The sequence below is a fragment of the Colletotrichum fructicola genome (assembly GCF_000319635.2).
Source record: "Colletotrichum fructicola Nara gc5 chromosome Unknown KSG_Nara_v1_contig11, whole genome shotgun sequence".
NCBI lineage: Eukaryota > Fungi > Ascomycota > Sordariomycetes > Glomerellales > Glomerellaceae > Colletotrichum > Colletotrichum fructicola.
The window spans coordinates 596,497-618,992 of NW_027094061.1; the positions used below are offsets into that span (position 1 = coordinate 596,497).

General features: G+C 52.4%; 8 protein-coding genes across 8 annotated transcripts; 4 read left to right on the top strand and 4 right to left on the bottom strand.

Annotated features, from left to right (window-relative positions):
* Window positions 1-638: 638 nt before the first annotated feature.
* On the bottom strand, window positions 639-1,080 carry CGGC5_v016700 (uncharacterized protein; the record flags this gene model as incomplete). Its single annotated transcript, XM_032037300.1, has 2 exons — window positions 639-877; window positions 930-1,080. 2 exons carry the CDS (start codon window positions 1,078-1,080, stop codon window positions 639-641), a joined length of 390 nt encoding a protein of 129 aa, XP_031884027.1.
* Window positions 1,081-2,774: 1,694 nt separating this feature from the next.
* On the top strand, window positions 2,775-3,900 carry CGGC5_v016701 (uncharacterized protein; the record flags this gene model as incomplete). The annotated part of the gene is made up of 3 exons (XM_066153558.1): window positions 2,775-3,077; window positions 3,137-3,745; window positions 3,802-3,900. The coding sequence occupies 3 exons, from the start codon at window positions 2,775-2,777 to the stop codon at window positions 3,898-3,900; spliced, it is 1,011 nt and encodes a 336-aa protein (XP_066007027.1).
* Window positions 3,901-4,265: 365 nt separating this feature from the next.
* xylB-2 (Aryl-alcohol dehydrogenase) lies at window positions 4,266-5,444 on the top strand (the record flags this gene model as incomplete). Its single annotated transcript, XM_032037302.1, has 2 exons — window positions 4,266-4,479; window positions 4,531-5,444. The coding sequence occupies 2 exons, from the start codon at window positions 4,266-4,268 to the stop codon at window positions 5,442-5,444; spliced, it is 1,128 nt and encodes a 375-aa protein (XP_031884028.1).
* A 504-nt stretch (window positions 5,445-5,948) lies between these two features.
* Window positions 5,949-6,800, top strand: CGGC5_v016703 (uncharacterized protein; the record flags this gene model as incomplete). Its single annotated transcript, XM_066153559.1, has 2 exons — window positions 5,949-6,042; window positions 6,100-6,800. The coding sequence occupies 2 exons, from the start codon at window positions 5,949-5,951 to the stop codon at window positions 6,798-6,800; spliced, it is 795 nt and encodes a 264-aa protein (XP_066007026.1).
* A 1,879-nt stretch (window positions 6,801-8,679) lies between these two features.
* On the bottom strand, window positions 8,680-9,576 carry CGGC5_v016704 (uncharacterized protein; the record flags this gene model as incomplete). Its single annotated transcript, XM_032037304.1, has 1 exon — window positions 8,680-9,576. One exon carries the CDS (start codon window positions 9,574-9,576, stop codon window positions 8,680-8,682), a length of 897 nt encoding a protein of 298 aa, XP_031884031.1.
* Window positions 9,577-10,379: 803 nt separating this feature from the next.
* On the bottom strand, window positions 10,380-11,396 carry CGGC5_v016705 (uncharacterized protein; the record flags this gene model as incomplete). The annotated part of the gene is made up of 1 exon (XM_032037305.1): window positions 10,380-11,396. The coding sequence occupies one exon, from the start codon at window positions 11,394-11,396 to the stop codon at window positions 10,380-10,382; it is 1,017 nt and encodes a 338-aa protein (XP_031884029.1).
* A 4,729-nt stretch (window positions 11,397-16,125) lies between these two features.
* qutD-7 (Quinate permease) lies at window positions 16,126-17,784 on the top strand (the record flags this gene model as incomplete). The annotated part of the gene is made up of 3 exons (XM_032037307.1): window positions 16,126-16,356; window positions 16,417-16,677; window positions 16,738-17,784. The coding sequence occupies 3 exons, from the start codon at window positions 16,126-16,128 to the stop codon at window positions 17,782-17,784; spliced, it is 1,539 nt and encodes a 512-aa protein (XP_031883879.1).
* Window positions 17,785-18,139: 355 nt separating this feature from the next.
* On the bottom strand, window positions 18,140-20,515 carry CGGC5_v016707 (uncharacterized protein; the record flags this gene model as incomplete). Its single annotated transcript, XM_032037308.1, has 2 exons — window positions 18,140-20,219; window positions 20,355-20,515. The coding sequence occupies 2 exons, from the start codon at window positions 20,513-20,515 to the stop codon at window positions 18,140-18,142; spliced, it is 2,241 nt and encodes a 746-aa protein (XP_031883878.1).
* Between the last annotated feature and the right edge of the window lie 1,981 nt (window positions 20,516-22,496).

Genomic DNA, 22,496 nt, shown 5'->3' on the forward strand with positions numbered 1-22,496 from the left:
ACAAAATTCTTCCCAGGCCTAGCCGAGGGCAACTCCAACCCAAGTGAGTTTGCGGGGACATCGGCCGACATCGCAATTCGGCCGTAAAATGAAGCGATCAGGGGTTTGGCAAACGAAATGCTGAGGATCTGACCCTGCCAACGCGCGTACGCGTCTTTCAAAAACTTACCGGTGCCTTGCAGCACATTGTCCGTGGAATTCCCAAAATCAGTAAGCAAAAGGCATGGCGCTCCCTGCAATGAAACATGCAGTTATTCAAAGGTGAAGTCACGATGTGCAGCAAGGCCTATGACTCTGTTCCATGTTTGAGTCTAGCCCCGTACTCCATTCTAAACATCTCAATTGATCTGATCCACTTGTCTTTTAACCTTCTTTCGACGACATATTGATGATGACCGAACCCGAATCCGAATTGGCCAAACAAGACTCTTTCTCACCCCTTGCCCATGCTGCAAGAGATGTAGGACACACGCGCCATTGCGAAAGCCCAGCCTCCTGTTTGAGTGTTATTTCCCGAGCTCCTATGAGCCAGTCTCCACCGACAACCGCAACGACGACAATGATAGCGATAACGACGAGAGACGACAAAATCGACTGCGAATAAACTGAACAGCGCAGGCTGCCAATTCAAAGAACAACTACCCGGAACGCCCTGCTGAACGGCGAGAGAAACCAAATGGCAGTCTTCGCCAGGCTGAACTCGAACTCCCAACAGACCCAGAGCCTGAAGGTGTGTTACCCCGCGGGGGAGATGATGTAGGAGGAGCTTTGGAGATGCCCTTCGGGCGTAGTTCTGAAACTTCTCTGCTTGAACCACGAAGAGCCTGTCTTGTCGTCAAGGGCGCGTTTGAGGATGCCCGAGCAGGGTATGAATAATCTACCGCAACGTAAGCCAGCTTGAACCTAAGTTGGTGGAATAAATAACGTACTGCCGTTCACAAAGTCGAGGACATAGTTGATGGCTAGATACCTTGCTGGGGACTTGGGGTTGCCGTTCGTCATCAAGTAGGGTACTCCAGCTTGTCGAGCCCCCAAAGGATCTCTCTGATTCTCATAAAATTCGACGAGACCCCCAAACATCTGTACTTCCCAGCACCGGCCAGATTCACCAGTCATCCTATTCCCGTAGCCTGCCACCTTCAGGCCAGGTGGGTATGGGGCCGATCTGCACCGGTCAAGAAATTGGTCAACATGTGACATATTTCGTGAGCGACGGTGATCACCATCTGAAACTTGAACAACGCATAGCTGTGCCCCGCAACCTCTTTCGATTGCTGGCGCGCGAACAGCATTTTGTCGATTATGTGGCTATGCAATGCCAACCAGACTGCCCTTTGCGGCTCGTAGTTCTGAAGCTTATCGCCCATTCTCCCTTTTCCTTGGTCGTTACGCCCTCGCCGTCAAAAAGAGTCAAGAACACTAATGGAAAGCTTGATCTGATCTTCTGCAAGAACAGATTGATAGCCATGTGCATGTCCTCGGGAGAGCCTGTGTAGAGATGTTTCTGGGGCTTTTTCTTGGCGTTGCGTAATGCAACTAGTTGGTTGGTGAGGGCGACGAGACTTTGTCTCCCCTGTGGCGACTCCAGAATGCAAAGCGCCATGTCGATGATAGCTTCGACGCATTGATGTCTTTGTGAATTCGGAGGAAGTGGATCATGTGTTTTGTCTGCTGCTTCGTTATGGACGACGAGCCCCCCAACTCTCTAAGGCATAGACGACATATCAGGCTGAGGTTTGTCTTATCATTGCGTGAGCTCCTAAGTTGCCTAAGCACTTGGACGGTAATACGTACTCAATACAGACAAAGAGAGATTCGCTAATTCGAGAGTGTCGACTATTGCCGCGGCCAAAGAAAAGACTTGAAGCGCTCAAAAACAAATCAAAGACAAAATCATAATAACCAGCATTCCTCCGGGCGTCATCAAAGAATCATTGCGTCCCCGACTAAATATTATTTCGCTTGCTGATTACATGAGTTGGGCCAGTCGATAGAGACCTTCCCAACTTCTGCCCTTTCTCAGCGCCTCACAGATACAGGGACCGGCGCTTACTCCGACATGCCCCTGGCATATTCTTCATGAAACCCCAACCCCGACTTGGTATATTATTGGAGTGAATACTTCCTGGGAGTTAACTGAGGTTGCCTCGGTCGTACTTCAGAGATGGGAAGAACGGCTGGACAAGGTCGCTGCTGCGGGCAGCAGCGGGCTGCGACCTGCCTGAGCGACCGAACCAACAACGACATCCGAGTATCCTTCACAGTCCTTGTTCGATATTGCCGCCAGTGGTGTAGGCCGTAAAGCCATTGTGGGGAGACCGATGGGCGAGGTTGTCCCAAATTTGGGCGGAACTACCTTGTATTGCAAATTTTCATGATGTGTTCCTCTTCAACCGCGCGCATCATAAAGTTTATTGCATGTTGTTGGTGAACCTGTTTCGGAGAACCAATCGGGGCTGCGCAACTTAGCGCTGAGATAGCTACGTATTGTAGACTGCGGGGCTTCCGGACAAACGGGCGCCAGATCAAAAACCCTTGTATGTGACATGTAACCCCGTCAATTCACGCTATTTCAGGACCAACTGAATTCTTTCCCCTACAAACGACGGGAAGCTGAACTCGATCTTGGCTGGCAGGCAGACAGCATTAGCCCTTCAGATTGTTTACCTTGCAACCTCTCCTCCATCTCCCACGTCTCGCTCTCAAAATTGATAACCACTTCTATCATAGAAACCTCAGTAAGCGCGTCGCCTAACCATTCAAGCGCTTTCGCCATGTCAGACGCAAGCACTACTCATCGCATTTCCATCGATGTTGGATTGGGTGACGGCGACCACCGTGACACCTTCACGAGAGCACTATGGAACGTCCTAGGGACCGAAGTCGCGGAAATCACCTTCGCACAAATTGTCGATGGACTGCCTCTCGCGGAAGTTGCGCAAGACAGCGGCAATGGATCATTACTAAATGAGCATCCCATTCACGACCTGCATCAACAGCTTTGCCCGGGTGTGATAGAAAAGACACACGAGTTTCGGGACAAGTTCGACCCTGGAACAATCCAGATAGATTCAAAGGTAATGGCTCCCTTCACCTGCATGCATAAGCCAAAACCTCTTTGCTAATTGATGGTCAGCTGATCAACGACTACCGCGCGGCGTCGCTGGGGTCTCGAGCCTTCAAGGTGCGCCTGATTGAGATGGTTGCCGTCGCAGTCCATCAAATCGCAGTTGAAATCTTCAAATTGGACACCAGCCTACACAAAGAGGATGGTATAGCATCATGGAAACCTCCTAAGGATGACTTGTTCTGGGAATTCTGCCCAGAGGGTGCGTGGCCTACACTCTTCAGACACGAATGGTATCATGATCATGACCAGTATCCTGACGGGATTGCGGATGTGGTCGGATATTGGGCTGAGTCCCGCATCTTCGGCGGCGTAGTTTTATTCGACCGACGCTCACCTGAGTCAGCCTCAGATGTGCAAGATGACTCCGTATGGTTCCATCCTGATCGGGAAGATGTAACGTATCGGATATTCCAGCTGAATGAAGACCAAAAGTTCAGTCTGCTGGAATTTTTGACATCTAGGAACCCCGACTTGAGTCTTCTGCCTATACTGGGTGACAACCATAACACTCGTCGAGAAGACCCTGAGGAGCCGATTGAGAATACTGGCATCTATCGCGATATTTGGGAGAGAAAGCCGCTAAGTCCAGAGGCTTATGATCAAAGATCGAGGGATGTATGGGACAGTGTTGATTATCCATTAATGTCAGACTTCGAACGGGCTCTCCATAGAGCGGGAGAGAGGAGGAGAAGGCTATGAGGCCCATAACAAGCACTCAAAGAATTGAGCTCCTGCAACGTTCTTCTCGTGCTTTCCCGCTCGGAATCTAGTGTTGCACGGATTGCCCTCTCCGGGGACTCTTCGCGCGACTGTGTTTCTTTCAAAATCAAAATGCCATTCGCAAATCATTGACGAGAGTCTCTCTTCAATAATAGTTCTGTAGCATCATAATGGGGATAACCCCAAATGGCAGGTGCTTAAAGTGAGCATCTTGTCTTATCAATTTTATTAGAGGAGGGGTTTACCTAAGTTGCAGCACAGAAGAATCGCCGGCCAATTCCGCTTATCGCCGGAGGCGCCCTGCGACCCCTCACTAATGACTTCCCCTCATCCATCCACTGGACGCCAATTCTATTTCTTTCAAAGACCGTATTTTTCTCAATACCCTTGGGACATATTATTCAGCCTTTCCAAAATGTCGTTCAAGTCCGAGGCTATTGTGGCCAGGGGCCCAATTTCTGAGGGCAAATGGGCCATTGAGCCCGTGACGCTTCGAGACCTGTGTGACGACGAGGTTCTCGTCGAAATAGTTGCGTCAGGTATCTGCCATACGGACCTTCACTGTGGCAATACTCCAGCAGACGCCGGTGTTCCGGGCGTATACTACCCAAGAGTTCTTGGGCATGAGGGTGAGACAATGATCTTGGATCTTCTCAATTGTAAAACCTGACGTTTTCCAGGCTCGGGATATGTTGTCAATATTGGCAAGTCGGTTACTCACGTCAAGCCCGGTGACCCAGTTCTTCTCTCATTCTCATACTGCGGCTCGTGCCATGTCTGTAAAACAGGAACGCCTTCCCACTGCACCAATTTCTTCGAGATCAACTTTATGGGCGAACCCGTCTTCTCTGACGGAATTGGTGGACGATTCTTCGGGCAGTCAAGTCTTGCGCACCACACCGTTGTTAGTGACAAGTCGGTCGTCAACGTCGCTGGTCTCGGGCTCAGTCGAGACGATCTCAGAATCCTGGCGCCACTTGGCTGTGGACTGCAAACCGGTAGCGGAACCGTCATCAATGTCGCAAAGGCTGGGCCAGAGGACTGCGTTACCATTGCCGGTATGGGAGGTGTTGGACTCGCCGCTGTAATTGCAGCCAAGAACCAGGGTTGCAAGGCCATCATCGGAATTGATCGGCTGGAGTCTCGACTTGAGCTTGCGAAATCTCTCGGCGCCACTCATGTTATCAACACTACCGGCCTCGATATGAAGCAGGTGACGGAGAAGATCAAGCAGGCAGCTGAGAGACTCGGCTCAACAATCAGCATCGACACGAGCGCCTACCCGCCACTGTTGGCCGCACAAATTGATGGCACCAGGTATATGGGCAAGATCATCCAGGTCGGCACTGGAATGCCGGAGTCGAACATCTCGATCCACATGCAAACTTTTATGGTCAGCGGCAAACAGTACTTCGGAGCTGTGCAAGGGCACGTAAGGACGAGAGATTACGTTCCTCAGATGGTACAATGGTGGAGAGACGGCAAATTCCCAGTCGAGAAGCTAGTGAAGGTTTTTGAGCATCCCAACTTTGAACAAGCCGTAGAGGCGATGAAGAAGGGCGATGTTGTAAAGCCGATTATTGCTTGGTCTTGAATCGAAAAGGTCCCTTAGAAAAACAGCTGTCTCTATCTCTTCTTTACAAGAACTGGGATTTTGATTGAATGACGAAAACGGCTGAATTATACAAATTATCACTGACCCGAAGCCTTTGATTGAGTCGGTCTCCGTTGGGGCCAAGTTACTCCATGTCGCCGTCTTGGCGTCCGCCCACGAGCATACCGGAGTAGTCCGGGTGGAGTTTGGACGGACTTGTAAGTCTCAGCAGCGGAGTTCATCGGGCCAACATCGAATTGTACATGACTATGCGGAACTTATTCAGACTATATTCCACCTGCTTTACTCATCTTCGGGGCCGCGGATTCCGATGGGAGAGAGGTATCGTGTAGCGGGCGCATATATCTTCAATCCTGTCCCCCGTGATTGGGCCAGCTTCTGCTTAGTGGCCAGGTTGACATTTTAATCATTAAGTTCGATAATTTCTCTTACCACTTAGCAGTACATAATTCAGTCTAAGCTTTTTGAAGCAGGGCAAATACTATGCCAGTCAAAGCAGCTTTCGTTGGGGCGACTGGGGCAACTCTCAGTCATGTGCTTGCCTGGACACTGATGGCTGGCCACAAAGCTGCAGCACGTACGTAGCTCGCAAAGCCATGCACAAGGTCGACTGGAGCTGACAGTTTTCATTTAGTCGTTCGAGATGCCACCAAGTTGAGGAAAATGCTCATCTCATACGACGTCCCCGAGTCTGTCATCGACACAAACCTCGCCATCGTAGAAGGTCCATCTTCCCGCTCTGTACACGCATGTGTTGAGCTTCTCCGTCACGATTCCGAAATCATCTTCAGTGGCATCACGGCCTTGCCCAAATTTCAACTAAACCCATTCAAACCCGTCTCAATGCAAGACCTCACGATCACGGGAGACTCAGCCGCTGCGGTTATTGAGGCATTGCATCAGCTCAAAAATGCGGGGGCAATCAACAATAGCCCTGTCTTTGTTCCGATCTCTTCAACTGGGCAAGGCATCAAACGCGACCAGCCTTTGGTCATGATTCTACTGTACATCTGGCTCTTGCGCGTGCCCCAAGCTGACACGACAGCTATGGAGAAGGCGATCAAGAAATGCGCAACAGAGCCAGGTTCGCCACTCGGAGGGTACGTTATGGTAAGACCACCTCTGCTGACTGATGGCCCAAAGAAAAGGCTTGAGAGCCTCAGGGTAGGCTGGACCGTTGAGGATGCTGGCCTGGTTGAAGGTGCTGCGCATGAACCAGGAGTCACCGTAGGGTATACCATCAGCAGGTTAGATTTGGCGAACTGGATGTTCGAAGAGCTTATCCAAGGAAACGTTCTGGCATGGAAAGGGAAGTGCGTGACAATTACGTACTAGAAACGGGTCTGAGAAAGCTGGACGTTAACAAGCTCATGTCAGGTAGGAGTTCATGGTTCCGGACTGGTTCTTTGTATTCTACTTCATAGTATGAGAACGGAATCGGCAAACGTTAGGTCCAGGTGAGTTTAGACAACATGTTGATCTTACTCCTCCTTATCGCGCCACGACATAATCCTCCAGGCAATTGGAAACATATCTGGTTTGAGATCGCAACCTCTGTCTTGGCAACCTTTACAGACATCATCCTCCGCCTTTCTGATTTCCAGTATCTGGGCTGTAATGTCAATCAAATCCCAACAGGGCGAGTCCACCATTCTTCGTTCTATGTCCTCCCAACTGACTACGTAAAATTCTCGTTTCCCTCGCCAGAATCTCTCGGGTGTATGCGCTGCTAGATCTTCAGTTGGAACTCCTGGTCTCTTGAATCGTCGCTCCAGCGTTTGTCTTTGCTCCCGAGCAAGCTCCGGTGCCATTTTATGGACGTCTGGAGGTCCTGCAAGCTCGTCTGGGCCAAGGATTACGTAGAGGGCATCGCATCGAAATCGTGAAAACAGGAAGCATGCCAAAGATTCAAAGACACGTCTTCCGCTATATGGCCACTCTAAACCAATATAGCGCGCCCTTTGAATCTGTATGGTCCATGTGAAATCGTAGATACAACATTGCAGTCGTTCCGCCTCGCGTTCCCAGCCTTTAGGTATAATAACAAGATCTTGTGTGCCATCGACCCAAAGAGAAGGAACGTCTATTGTCTCAGGTAAGGGGTACTCGCCGTGTCCTCGATTATTTTGTCTTTCGCCTCCGTCCCCTCCCGCCGAGCATCCTTTCAACTCGATGAGGCTGACGATGTCGTGCAAGGTGCTCCTTTCCCCTGCGTATAGTTGTAGAGCTCTTCCTGGACCCCAGGCGTTGGCAAGTCGAAACGCAACCCTGCGCGAAGCTCGGCACGTCTGAAGCAACAAGGCATGGGGTGCGGTATATGAATGACCCGAAGTTATAGACGTCGGGCGTGGACCAAATTTGATCAGAACTTCCAACGTGTGCCACTTTCTTCTTCCTTTTGGTGCTTCAATAGCTCGCGTGGGTTTTAAAAAAGACACATCATCAAGATCAGCGAAGTGAGCGGCCGGAGGGCTTTCGAGGGCCAAGCCCCATATCAAGTCTTGAATCTCTGTCGGAAGGTGCCCGAACTTTGGAAACGATTGCGTGTAGATTTGGCTCATCGAGGACAATTGTCTTGATAGGACAATTGTCTTGATAGGACAATTGTCTTGATAGGACAATTGTCTTGATGGAAGACGTTGCGAGGGACTGGACAGTATTCTGCGGTTCAGCTCAGGCTGGTGGACGGTGGTCTGGTAAATGGGGATGGCAAAAAGAACTTCAGCCCCGGTGGGCGCCTGCGTGGCTTTATGTTTCATTACAGTGCTTTATTGGTCATTCTCAGCGTTACATACACCGTGCTGCTGCAGCCATCGAATCCGCCGGCGCTTATGTTGGGCTGCGGCGAAGCTCGTTGGAACTTGGATCCAAATCTTGAGGGCCTCGGTTACCGGGTTGACAGTACATTGAGTCCATTTTCATTTGTGTAGTCAATGAAAGTGGAGAAGAAGGTGGAGGAGTCTTTATCCATTGCACGGCTTTGTCATTGTCAAAAGCTTGGTTGACTACTAGTTCTACCCAACTCCCTCCCCTTGTGATTCGCCCTTGCCAGCTCATTTTTCAATTTCTCTCGAGTAATTCTTCTTCGCGTATCTTAGTCTGAGGTAAGGCCAGTCTTATATCTTCAAGACTCCAATGCTGTATCTCTGTCCTCCGGTGATTACCCCATGTCAAATTGTCCGAAGCGTTATTCTGCACTTCCCAAGTCCCATTTTCAATAAAACTTGTCATGGCTGCAGCAGTTGCAGTTGGCAATGAGATTCTTGATGCGAATTCCCTTCTCGGTGTCGCAAATCTCAAGGAACGGGTTGTCACTTATCATCATGTCGACTAAGAGCTTGACACCCTTGTTCTTGAGGGGCCGAAAGATGGACGCGAAAGTTGACTCGTGACGTTCTGCCCAGTTGTGCAAGGTCGGGTATGTCTTTCGATCGATCTTCCTCATTCCGTGGTGCACGATACGTTCGTTTAAATCAGGTGCCCAGTTTCCGACGATGGTGCTGATCTCTCTGAGATGAGGGAGGGCAGCGAAGGAAGCGATTGCGGCGGCGTTCTTGCGAGAGATGTACTCAAGTTGCGGAAGGTGGAGTCGCTGGATGGACTTGATCAAGCTGTCGCAAGCAGGGGTCGGGAGAATCATTGCTTGTCTGAAGTACAGCTCCTGATTGCGGAGATCTTTGCCGGCGGCGCAGAGCGCAACGAAACGGTCGATGTCGGGGCGGACCCATGCGTCAATGGGTGAGATGGCCCCATTCTCGGTCAACATGGTGATTCGGACGAGCTTCTTGTTGACCATGAGGCGGGTCTCGCGATCGATTTGTGAAGGAAGGCGGGATCGCTGGAAGCGCTTCATCTGCGAGTGCGAGGTTTCGGCGATTGTCATTCGTTCCTCCTTGACGACCAGCTTGGACGGGGCGTCGTAGCAGTACTCAAGCTTCCAGCTTGCGGGTGTCTCCCAGGCCGTAACGTCGTCAACGAGCGAATCGACGATCTTCAGGAAGAGTTCGCGCGGAAGGGAAGCTGGTCCAACTTTGCCAGGCGGGGTTTCCCGCAGCGGCATGGGCTGCGGAGCCTCCTTAGGTTGGAAGGAGAAGATTTGGATGTCTGGCATCTTGTTCCCAGTTATGTGAATTTCGGTGAGGAGGTTGTGTTGGCAGCTGCCCAGTCGTGTAGCAGCGAGGGCTATTTTAATGTCAGATCAAGATCGAATTCGAATTGGGAATAGAAATGTGACGTACATAATTTACTGGCTGTCGGATACGTTTTCGCCAGCTACCTGCCACGAGTTGCGAAAAAGTCGAATGTGTTGAGTTGTGAAAGATCAAAAACAAATTTCAGAAGACGCTCGCCCAAAGCGGGCAAAGTCCAGGTCGAAGGTGAAAACAAAAGAAAAAATAGGAAGTCGCATGTGTGGAAGTGGTCGCTCCTTCCCGCAGTTGGCCTACCTCTCAGCTTGGATTGGATGGAGGTGGAATCTGGGTGAAGTCCATGCGAATGTCCGTCCAATGTCCACGAGCAATGTTTTGTCCCAAGCCTTTGCAGCACTAGAAGAAGTCGAGCCTTTTCCTCGCAGTAGGTAGTCAGACACTATGAAGGCTTCAACGTCAGCAGGTCTGAACAGTGAATCCTAACACATGTTCAAACCCCCGTGGTGTCCTCTTGCGCTGCCTAGTCTTGCAAAGCTCGTTGGACTCAGATCTCGAACTCGTTGCACAATTATCTCCGGTAGAGAAGCGAGCTTACTGAGTACGAATCATGAGGTTATACTTGAGAAAAGCGGCACCAAAGGCATGACGAACACTCATTCATGAATTCATTGCCCGACATTCTATGATTCCTTTGGTCCTGGCAGCCAGAATCCGTACTCGCTAACCTTGAATCTGATCCATTCTTGCCAAATCAGTCCCTTATTCCTTACTGCTCTGCGTCCAACAGCAGACCAACATAGTCCATGATATATCTCTGACGTCTCGTAAGGTACCTGGAGGGGTTCCGATCCCATTCCCACTCGTCCGTGGTTTCAACCTTCACCTCCCTCACACCCTCGTCTGGCTTGCAGCAAGTGCAATTAGCTCCCAGAATCCGGCCCAGAATTCCCTCCTTGGTGCCACGAATCTCTATCTTGGGCCAATCCTGCATTGCACCGTAGAGCCTGACGCCTTTGTCCTGCATGGGCGAAAACTTCTTCATGAAACTCTCACCCCAAATCACCACCAATTCTCCTAAGCAAGGAAAGGCTTCATAGTTGATCTGGCGGAATCCAAAGTGAACAGGTTGTTTCATGTAAAGATAGATTATGCGGCGAACCTCCATCTGGATCACCTGAAGATTCGGAAGGGTAGCGAGCGCGGCGAGATCGTCGTCATTGACGTCGGTGATCCAGTCGTAACCTTGGAGACGGATGTATTCGATGTGATGAACAAATGCGTTCCGAGAGGATGGGTAAGTCAAAGCTGCATTGAAGCACATCTGGTTGAAGTCGAGACCAGGAGACTTGGTGTAGAAGGGAATGAAAGCATCAATGTCCGGGCGCAGCCATGCATCGATCCAAGCGACGCTTCCGTCTTGGTTTAACATGGCGGCCCGGGGAAGCACTCTATCGACCATCTGGCGGGTTTCGTAGTTGATCTGAGAAGGGAGTCGGGAGCGTGACCAGCGAATCATCTGTGAGTTCGTCGGGAAGAATCCATATCGTTCACGATTTTCCTGAACGAAAATCCTGGACGAGGAATCATATAGGTATCTGAGATCCCAATCGACTGGCTCTTCCCAGTCAAAAATGTCCTCGATAAGCGCTTCGACGATGCGCAAGAAGACCTCGTACGGGACAGATACCGAGCCGATCTTCTCAGAGAGTGTTCGATTCAGTGTCATGGGCTCTGATCCCTCCTCGGGGGCGAAGGAGGCCACCGGTGGCCGTTTGTTCGACATGAGGTGGAAGCCACGTGTGGGCGGTGGCAGCAGACGAGCGTTGTGGTAACTGCAGAGGTCTAATTCCTGACCAAAAAGTCAATAAATGAGGTCAAGATAGATGGGAGTAATCGCCTACCGATATTTTGGATGATGAATTTGCGATGCTGGTAGAGTGTGGAAGATCGAGAAGAATTAGTTTGTTTGTTGGTGTGGAAGGCGGAAAGAAAAGGCGAAGAATTTTTTGAGACCTCTTCCCCAAAGTAGGCAGCAGGTGAAAGCGTTTGTTGTAAAATGAAGCAGCGTTTGTCGCCAAGGTCGTGCCTTCCTGCAGTTAGCCTTCCCACCCAAACACGCGAAAGGTGCGAATGAGCGTAGTGTTTGTGATGTCTTCAACACTGATTTGTCTCAAGATCTAGCGGAACCAGAAGTTGAATCCTTTGTCTCACAGTGAGCAACCAGAAACTGCAAAGACACCAATAGTAAAAAGCCCAGATTGCTCACGTCGAAACATGTGCATATTCTGCTAGTAGCACATCTTATTGTATCTTTCATGGATCTCCGTCTTCCCCCACATTGCGGCTTATCAAGACTCGTCCAACACCATCAGAATGGAATTTGTACGCTAGGCAAAAAGCTTCGCATTGAGGCTCGTAACTTTGCGCAGGGTGGGAATATCGACATCTCTGCTGGAAGCTGGCGAATACTTGCATGTTGTATCGCATAGTTTTCCTTCCCCATGGACGACTGGTACGATGCATGTTGAAAAGCCAACTCGTTCTTAAGCAAGGATACATTATATGAGACATCATATTGATACTTAGTCAATAAAGTCGTCTGGACTTGGTCGTAGAGACTGCGTAGATTGTGGGCAGTGCATGAAACGACATGATCACGGTACAGACGCAACAACGCCGCCAACTTTCGGTCTGGATCCTCCTGCAACTTCTCCAGATATTTGACGAGAACCGTCTCGATGACCACTCGTAATCGAGCCAGCACTTGCAGCTTATGGTTGAACAGAAATTGGCATGGCGTCTCGTGATAGCCGCCCAAGAACGACACTTCCTGGCAAAGGGGTCATATTTGACAAGGGTAGTGTATCGAGAAAACGCAGAGCATATTTGCATTCTTCGAATTATTCCAATCGATTTAACGTCTGCGGAGTCGTCATCTGAGTGGGACTTCTGCCATCTCGGGGTAGGCAGGCCGTCGGCTTGTGTTTCTCTGCGGATTGATCTGTAAAGGTTGTTCTTAAGGCCCTTTTCATACGGATGAGAGGGTCGTCGAGCTGTGCTAGGTGTCTTCTGCCAGAAACATAACACAAGCCGAGCTCCTGGACGCCGTGTAAAGCTCGGATTCGGGAAGGGGTCGTGGCATGTGACAATGCTGGTGGAAACAAAGTCTCTCGGTTTCTGCTGATGATCATGAGACTTTAATATCTGCTCGATAGGGGTTCTAGGCTGGCTTGAAATGGAATCCGTCTCGTAGCTTTGGTGTTGAAAATTACTGGACCCGACAGTCAGGTTTCATACCATCTAGTGTTCTCAAACAAGACGACATCGTAACTCTTTGAAGGATAACGTCAAAGCCCCAATGGAAGAACTGGACTTCCTTGAATGCCGGATCAAAGTTTTAGAGGGACAACCGAGCTTGTGGACAAGAGACCATGATAGGAAGGAATCGAAGACAAGGGCGACGACGACGACGACGACAAGGACAGCAAAAAGGACGATGAAAAAGTAAAGCAGTCAATGACAGACGCGCCAGGACTCTCCGGTGGTCCCATCTCTGACCTATTCCACCAAATATCCAAGACACCTGACCTTTTCCAGGACATCGTGTCCATCAACGTAGCAACCGACACCCTCCCATCACCCGAAACTAGCGCGACCCCATGCCTGCCGAAGCCCGAGGCCGAGTGTAATGGTGCCATCCCCTCGGTAAGCTAATGAATTCACATAATCAAATGCCCAACGATCGCAGAATGGCCAAGGCCGACGGTCCCCCCTATCAGCCCCGTCTTTCCATTTCTGCTGCCGTGCGTATGTATCGGTATGTGCGTACATTGTACATGTGCAGCATGCAAGAAGGTAGTGAATTGCAGGCTGCGTCAGCCCGCCAGACCCTTTGACAGGCCGTTTGCTGTTCTGCCATTGCCTGCCTATGGACGGTTTGGGACATGTTTGCCTCCTTCGTTCTCGCCTCTGTTTCCCCACAAGCCGTCGTTCCTTCACCGTCACCGGCGACCTGATGTTAGTGTCGAGGCGTGGACGCATCCTGCCTGCACTCTTAATTCCGCTTTTGCCTACGGGTGAGCACGCCGCCCATCTGGGGAATGCTCTGATTTCTTCCATCAATCACAGCCCGCGTCCGAGGGCGGGCCCGGCCCCTGTGCCAGCTCCAGGGGTGTAGCTTATTCTTAGCTTGCCTCGCAGACAGCAGGCGGCGCCGGATTCTCCTCGAAATAAGTTGGGGACTCCGCGATTTTTGGCATGTCAGATGGTTCGATTTCTCTAGCCTGCTCCGGATTTTTGGGGTTTTCGCGGGGGAGATTTGAGAGATTTTGGTGGACGCGGAGAAGACGGCAACTAAAAGCTGGAGTCATGCTGGGCTTCCTGGCGGAGAAATCTGACATGTTTCCCGGGGATTTGAAGAAATTGTGCCGGCGGGATGAGATTGATGAGAGAAGAAGTCGGCCTGAGGCTGATGTGTTACACTTGTGACCGGACTGTTGGGATGCGCGAGCACACCACGACGAATCTCGCCAAGGCGCTTGGGAAGGAAATGATATCAAGTTTCGCCTTTCGGGCAGGTTTTTACAGTCACAACGGCCAGCAGTGAGCGATATCGAACGCCTTGGCAGCATCGGGTGGCTTGCAGTGCCAACACGGGATCCGCGGATGAAATGGTCTTGGCTGTCCTCCAATGGCCTATCTATTCTCTGGGCAATGAGCCGCAGAGAAAGCTTATGTCAACTCATCTTATCTTGGAAGATGTTTAATGCTCGGATTGATTGAGGCAGAGAGTTTTGCAAGGAAAAGGAGCAGGAATGAACGGCGCGGTGCCGATGCTTTTCTAGTCAGACCAGACGCAGCTGGAGGGCGCACCATCATGTGAAAGACGAGGGCTGGCTGACCGGGCCCCGTTTCTTCGTGTCGTTGCATGAGAGAGCGGGAATAAATGGGGCATAGAGATAACCTCGCGTATTTTGGCGCCGGAAGACCCATTCTTTCTCAGCTGTTGCTACTCTCTCTCTGACCAACTAGTCGTTGTCATCACATGCACGCCCGAGCCTCTCGCGCCTTTAATGTATTTGACTTGCAGCTCGTGAACACAGGAGATTGGCGTCGTTGTGAAGCTCTGTTCGTCTCATACAGGACGAACATTCAGAAGACGATCATGTTACAGCAACGATGAGAGAAGAGGTGAAGATGACTGACTGGGCTCACGGAGAGGCGTGCGCAAAGACGGGAATCGGCATCTGGAGTCGGCGAGGTGGTGGGTGAACGACCTGCGTCGCCAAAGGCCATCATCCGCCTTGCCAGCAGAAGCGCATACGTCAACGGACCGCGATAAGGCGTGGGCCGCATGACCTTCGACCTCGTCTCCTTCTCGAATCTGATAGTGAACCCGCTGACTCTACTGCAAATCCACAAACGTTCTTTTGCACGTCGAAACATAGGCAGGCGTGTGGATGGATGGGCGGGCTGGGCGGAAAGAAAACGCCCAAAAACAAGCGTTTGCCCAGACCGAGACCAGCCACCACCACGCGGTGGTTCGAATCGTCCTGTCCGTTTCCACTCGCCCGCCCACTTTAACGCGATTGGAGAGGGCCCGCCGCCGCCGCCGCCGCCAGAACAAAAGGTGAAATTGCCATTGGTGGAAGTTTTGGGCATGGGGTTTCTCCGCCAGTTCGACCCCAGAACGGCCCTCGACAGGGATGGCTGATGTTGGGGGCCCTCGTTCTGGGGAAGACGGACGGATGTGCCACACGCGGCGCGGCGCCAAGAGATTTCCGGGTCTGCCCTTTTTTCTCTCTGTTCTGATGGATGTCGCCGCATCTCTTGGTTCGTCTTGTCCCGCCGGACCTGCTCCCATGTTCTCGGCTCGCTGTGCTGTTGGCCGGAAGAGCGGCGGAATGGAGAGGGTGTGAAGATATCCCCCTGTGCAGCTCACGCACACCTCTTCGATGAGCAACGACCCCAGGCACATCATACCCTGCGGCGATGGCTTCAACCACCGGACTCGGTCCTTTACCCTGACTGCCTCTTTAACGCCGCCGCAGAGAGAGAGCAACAGAAACTCCACCTCCACTCCCCCGGAACCAGCGCTAGCCCCGGCGACTCGAACTTGCAAATTATGGGGAACCCTATCCCCTCCCCCTTCGTCTTCCCCCTTCTTCGCTATCTAGACCCGGGGAATGAGGGGAACGAAGACGGGGGAATTTGGGGGAGGATTGGGGGAGGAAGGGAAATTTGGTCCTTTTTTTGCTGGGATTCGAGGGTTTAGTTTAGTTTGGTTTGGATGAGACTGGGGTCGGTCACCTTTGTTATCAAACCTTTAAAGACAAGCTTCGCATCTCTCTTTTGACTCATGGCCTGATCTCTCTCTTCACCTCTCTGCTGGAGTTGTCCAACACGCATTCTTCTGTCTTCATCAGCCTGCCTCCAGACCTAGACGACGAAACGCTTCCCTCGTGTCGCAGAGCCATCTTTTTATCGGAACCGCAGCAACCAGGTCGTTCAAGATGGCGGTCACCAGTAAGAGGGTGTACAACTGGTACATCTCCCTCATGGCGGCCATGTGCATGGTCCTCTACGGGTACGATGCCTCCGTCTACAACTCCCTCCAGGGCTCCAAGAACTGGCTCGCCTGGGTCGACGTCGACCTCAAGAAGGATACGCAGTTGATCGGTCTCGTCAACACGGCCTACACCATCGGTGCTATCGTTGCCGGTTTCTTCATCGGTGGTCCCTTGGTAAGTTCATGACCCCCAACACGCCCGGAGACTGTGATATCTAACGTTGATTCTTCATAGGCCGATCAACTCGGTCGCCGCTGGGGCATGGCCATTGGGTGCTTCGTCACCATCATCGCAACCCTCATGCAGACCTTCACCCCTCACCACAAGCTCGGAGTCTTCATCGCCGGTCGTGTCATCATCGGTCTCGGACAGGGCATGGCTCTCACCGCCGGCCCCGTCTACATCGGCGAGGTTGCGCCCTCTCAGATCCGTGGCCACATCATGGCCTGCTGGCAGATGTTCTACAGCGTCGGCAGCTTCATCGCCTACTGGATTGTGAGAAGCATTTCCCCCAAACACTACATCAACATCCCAGTTGGCTAACACATCACACAGAACTACGCCTGCTCCAAGCACCGCGCCTCGCTCGGCGAGTGGGACTGGAAGATGGTCGTCATCTTCCAGATGCTCGTCCCCATCATCATCATCATCGCCCTGCCCTTCCAGCCCGAGAGCCCCCGCTGGTACGTCCAGAAGAAGGGCGACATCGACTCCGCCCGCGCCGCCCTCATGCGCATCCGCGACACCGAGCAAGAGGTCGAGGAGGAGCTCCTCACCATCCGCGAGGCCGTCGAGTACGAGAAGGAGGCCATCAGCAGCAGCTACTCCGCCCTCTTCAAGGACGCCTCCATCCGCAAGCGCCTCTACCTCGCCTTCGTCCTCAACGTCGGCCAGCAGCTCACCGGCCAGGGCACCCTCAACAGCTACTCCACCGCCATCTACAAGAAGGTCTGGCCCTCGGACGACACCATCAACCTCATCAACGCCCTCAACGCCACCTGCGGCATCCTCTTCACCCTCAACGCCATGTGGACCGCCGACCGCTTCGGCCGCCGCTGGCTCTTCATCGTCGGCGCCGCCGGCATGGCCATCTGCATGCTCATCGTCCCCATCGTCGGCCTCAAGACGCCCTCCGCCGCCGACGGCACCAAGAGCGAGTCCGTCGGCATCGCCATCGTCTTCCTGCTGTTCCTCTTCACCTTCTTCTACAAGCCGTCCTGGGGCGCGACCACGTGGATGTACACCTCCGAGATCTTCTCCGTCAACGTCCGCGCCCAGGCCGTCGGCATGTGCTCGCAGATGCAGAACGTCGCCAACACCATCTTCCAGCAGTTCTTCCCCACCTTCCTCGCCAACGAGGGCCTCAAGTGCCTCTTCTTCTTCATGGGAATGAACATGGTCCTGGGCGTGTTCGTGTACTTCTTCATCCCCGAGACGAAGCAGATCCCGCTGGAAGAGGTTGATGTGCTCTTTGGCGGCGCCAACCACATCGAGAAGGGAGGCCAGATCATGGGTGTCGACAACCAACACCCCGGGACCGCTTCCGGTTCTGAGAAGGACGGGGCTCAGGTCCAGCAGACCGAGAGGAAGGAAGTTGTTTGAAGGAGCCGGGATAATGAGTAATGTGTTTGCTGTATTTGTCAAGTAATGTTGAATCGGCCCAACGGCTAAGCCGGGGTCGGTCGCGCTATACCCTCAATCGCAAGTCTTGAAGTTGTCAAAGATCAGTCGCTGCATGCCAATACGTGACCTTCGTCTTTTGAGACTGAATCAGTAATGCACGGGGGTAACCGAGATTGAATAATGCCCATAAAACATCTCATGATTCTTTGGGATTGTCGCTGAGCTTAGCTGGCAACGCTTAAGCGGTTGGCTGATGCCTGTTCTATCTAATGTGTATATATATCATGACTAAACAACAGGACCCAACTGGTTTGAGCGATTCGGCAAAACTACCTTATGCCTGCGCGTCTACAGCTCTACCAGCTTCGCTGACGGCCAGGTTAGCCATACCGCTCGTCGCCGCTTCCGACCCGTTTCGGGCCTTGTCCTTTTTCGGGCCCGACTTCTTCTTCCGCTTGGCCGTTCCCAGGCTCACCGTGGGTGCCTCGAGCACCCAGCGGGCAATTGCAGCGGCGCGCTCAGTCAATATGGGATATTCTCGTCCGTCATCGACACTCCACCTCCGCAAGGCAGGCGAAGGCTGGCCAGCGAGACCCGTGTCTTGCTTCCCGTTGAAACCATTCGTAATGCCTTGCAAGTAGTCGTGATCCTCCTGGGCTCGCTTCTGACGAGCGGTAATGGCAGCACGAAGGCTTGCCTCGTCGACGACTCTATCGTCGTCGAGTGAGTCCATGATGGCCTGCTGACGAATCCGCTCCTTGCGCTGTTCCTCATTTTCCCCAATGTGAGCTAGCGTGTTGCTGTCCTTAGTGATTGATGCAGCCGCAAGAGCAGCAGCCTTCGGAGACGACTGAATCTTGTTCTGGTGCTCAGCCATGGCAACATCTAGTATTGGTAGCGGTGCGGGGGCGCAAAGTTGTTCCCACGAAGAAGTCATTGAAATCCAGTTGCCAGCTCTTCGAAGTACCTCAATCCAATCTGCTCTCGCTGGAGACCGACTCGCTTGAAAGATCGGGTATCCGTCAGCAAGACGCGCTAGTCGAGCTACCATGTGCGCGTGGCGTAGAAGCTCTTTCGTAGATGTTTGAACAAGGCAATGGCAAAGAAGAAGCGAATGAAGAGCATCCGTCAGCAAGGGATGATATGTAATGGCCTCGTGCTCGGACGCCTGGGCAGGGCCAGCTTGACGCACAAGTTCCTGAGAGGGATACGGCGGGATATCTGCGGGGGGTACGGCAGCGAACAAATCGGACAAGGGGTAAGTTTTGTAAGAAGGGGCAGGCCCTGAGTCGGGGACTCGAGGGTGACGGATGCCGTGAGCTGCGAGGTTAACCTTCTCAGTGAACTCTCTTGTCACCCTCAGGGGCAAATCAGGGGTGTATTCGAATTTGGACAGGTAAGCCAAGTAGTCGCGCAGAGCTCTCTTGGCGTACGTCTTCACGATTTTACGTTTCTCCAAACGTTGGCGTCCTGCCTCTTTCTCTGCCGCAGTAGGCTCTGGAGGCTGGTCTGGCGGGCCTTCGCCTCCGGGACTGGCATCACGAGATGCTTCCTTCGAGCTACCAGTCCGCGGAGATGCAGCTGCCTCAGGGAGGCCGTCAACGACATGCTGGCATGCCATTGTCAAGTATACCCCAGCGCGCTGAAATAGCAACTGTGTTTCCAAGCTGCTAGGTTGCTGCTCCTCGGTAAGAATCACGTCCGGGGGCCTTCTGGATCCAGTGGCTAGCTGTAGATCCTGCGATGATGGTGGTCGGTGAAGTGGCTGATGAAAGCGGTGCACTTGCAGCGCGCTACTCAGGTCTTGGGCAGCCCCCTCGTAATCGTCTTTGAATATCCTCACGGTAGCCCTGGTTCGTAGTGCCTCGCCCTCGGTCGGCCTAGCAGATATGATATCGTCCAAGGGTTGCAAACTGGTACACTCCGCCAGTTGCCTTGAGGGAATCTTTTCATGAAAAAAGTGGACGTATTTGGCGTCGGGATCTTCTTTGCTGCGCTGCAACACCAGAGACCCGATCTCCTCCAACGTTGACGCTCCCTGCATCGTAGCAACGCTGCAGGCGATCTCGTCCAAACGATATGCGCGAGCCAGCTTCTGGCTGGCCTGCTCTCTCATTCGGAACTTGCGTTCCCTGCTTAATTTTGCACCATGCCCGCCATATCCCAGCGCCGTATGTGAATTCAGTCCTCCATGCAGATTTGCCAACGTCGGTGAGGCGATATCACTGGCTGCCCGCACTGCAAGAGTTGTGGCTTCGTCGACGAGCCGGCGGATCTTGAGGAGGTCGAAGAAGACGGCGGGATCGATGGGGCGCGGGCGCGGGGTGTTGTAGTTTATGTTCGCAATCGTTTCGAGGATCTCGATGGGCATCTGCAGCCATGGGCCATGAAAGGAGGAGATAAAGCGCCAATGCCTGTCGCTCAGTGGTCAGCCGTGCCGGGTTTGAGAAATGCAGTGCCAGGTGTCCGTGTCGCATTGCGCTTCTGCTGGCCAGGAGGCAGCGCAAGCACAGGGAGACAACGGCATCGACACGAGGGGCAAGACGGACTTGTTGCGACAGATAATCAGCGCCGGAACATTGTCCGCGACAGCGCTCGAGGCATTTCGACCCCTAGAAGAGCCATTGGACGACGATTGCGATGCGCTTCCGCTGGGGACACCACCGTCGACGTCGTCGGACACGGGCTGCTTGGTCTTCTTCTTTGCCATGTTCGCAGCTGTTGGAGAAGAGGTTTGTCCGGTCTGCAACGTGCTGCTACGTCGAATCGCAAAGGTTGTCGTCGAACCCCCAAAGCACACGGCACAGACTCGAGACGCGAGAGACGTTGATGGTGGGGAATTATTGACCAATTGATATTGAGCTCATGGTAGCAATCTTAGTTATTTCGGATAAAGCATGCTGGTACCGATGCGTGTACTGTGAAGATGTTGATTGACGCCCCAATCCTCGGCGGTTTCGTGAGTCCTCGGCAGCAAAATTCCTTTGTAAGTCATTCCTGGAGATGATTGATTTGCTCTTTCCATCGAGGTACCTATCGAGGGGCCGATAAAGCGTCACGTGCTAGCTCATGTGACACTCATCGGTACGTCGAGCTGGGGGAAGTGACATGTGGAGCAGCAGCGGCCCCGCCTTTTACCCGTTGACACATGCGGGTGCCGTGCCGGCGTCCGGTGATCCAGGCTATGACCCGACGTTCCATGGTCCAGGAACCTGCTCTACGATAACATGGCTATCGGTGTCTTCTCATTGATCTCTCATATGCACAGCGGACTCGCATTGAAAGCTGGACTCGAGGCTGCCTGCACCTATACAGTAGCTACGTAACCAAAACAGACATGCGTAAATTCCATTCTGTTGTTATGCAAGTTGTCAGATACCCAGTATATCTTTCACACGGCAATATTAAGAGTTGCGGTAAGTACAGGAAGGGACCAGAAAAGAACAGCACTGTCGACAATCTACCAAGTCCTCCAACCATCGCAGAAGCGACGCATCCTTGCGAGGCAACCTACTTCTGGATTCCCTTGATGACAGCCACAAACAAGGCCATAACCCCAATCCCAACACCAGCGACCGTCACTCCGGTCTCCAGTCTCTTTCGTACAACGCCAACGAGGGCGCTGAGAAGTAAACGGAAGACAACCACCAGCGCCGCAGCAATTCCAACCGTCGTCTTGCTCATCTCGTAGTGGATCAAGATGAACTTCGTCTGCGCGGCGTCACAAGGGACTTCTGGATAGCGATTGGCAAAACGGCCACAGTACTTGCTAAGAGCAGAGGGCGTCGGAAGAATACCGTGAGCTCAGGGGAATACTTATCTGCAGTGATCGTAACTTTTCGAGGCAAAGTCGCGGCTTCAGGATTCTCATCCGAGACGCCAATCTACGGTCGTCAGCACAGTCTAAGCTATCATGTGCCCTCATTCCGACTGTTGGAGTATTCACCATTCAGGTAACACAAGAGGTCGAACTTACCCTCGAGATTTCTGCCTTGCGGATGGATGGATGTCTTGAGGAATAGGTCGGAGAAACGCCCACGGGGAATCGCCGGGCTATTACGGTATTCGGTGGTGTCGAGGAGACTCAGAGGGGACTGGAGCCAGTTGTCGTCCTAGCGACCAAGGGTTGATGGCTAATCCACAACCTTATGCGTCTATGGTAGGTCCTACGACAGAAGATAATGACGACCAGACACCTCGTCCATTTGGCTAGCCGCGACCTCGTGCCCAACATCCCAAACCGAAAACGAGAATTTTCCGGACAACGCACAGTCCCCCGATTTATTTAACTTCAATGTATTGACAGAGGAAGGGTCTTCTATTGAAATTCTAGACATTGTAGATTTTGATATGTTTAACTATGTGGAGGGTCCAGGTCAGCCATTGGGCCCAGGTAGAGAGCTAGGAGAGATACAACCAGAAGGCTCAAGTTAGTCACGTCGCCCAGAGGGCTATTAAACTGGTCGCAAGGGGAAGGCCAGAGAGAGAGAGAGAGCCATCGACAGGGGGAGCTAGAGGATATTAGATACAGGGCTAGAGAGAAGCGTGTAGCCCGCAGCCATGCGTGAAAGTCAGCGACGGTAACTTGGTCTCAGAATCCTTTAAGCATTTCCTCATAATCTAAGAATACAGGGTGTCCCGGTGTACTTTTCTAACCTACGCGCCGACGCAATCACTACCAGTCTAACTCA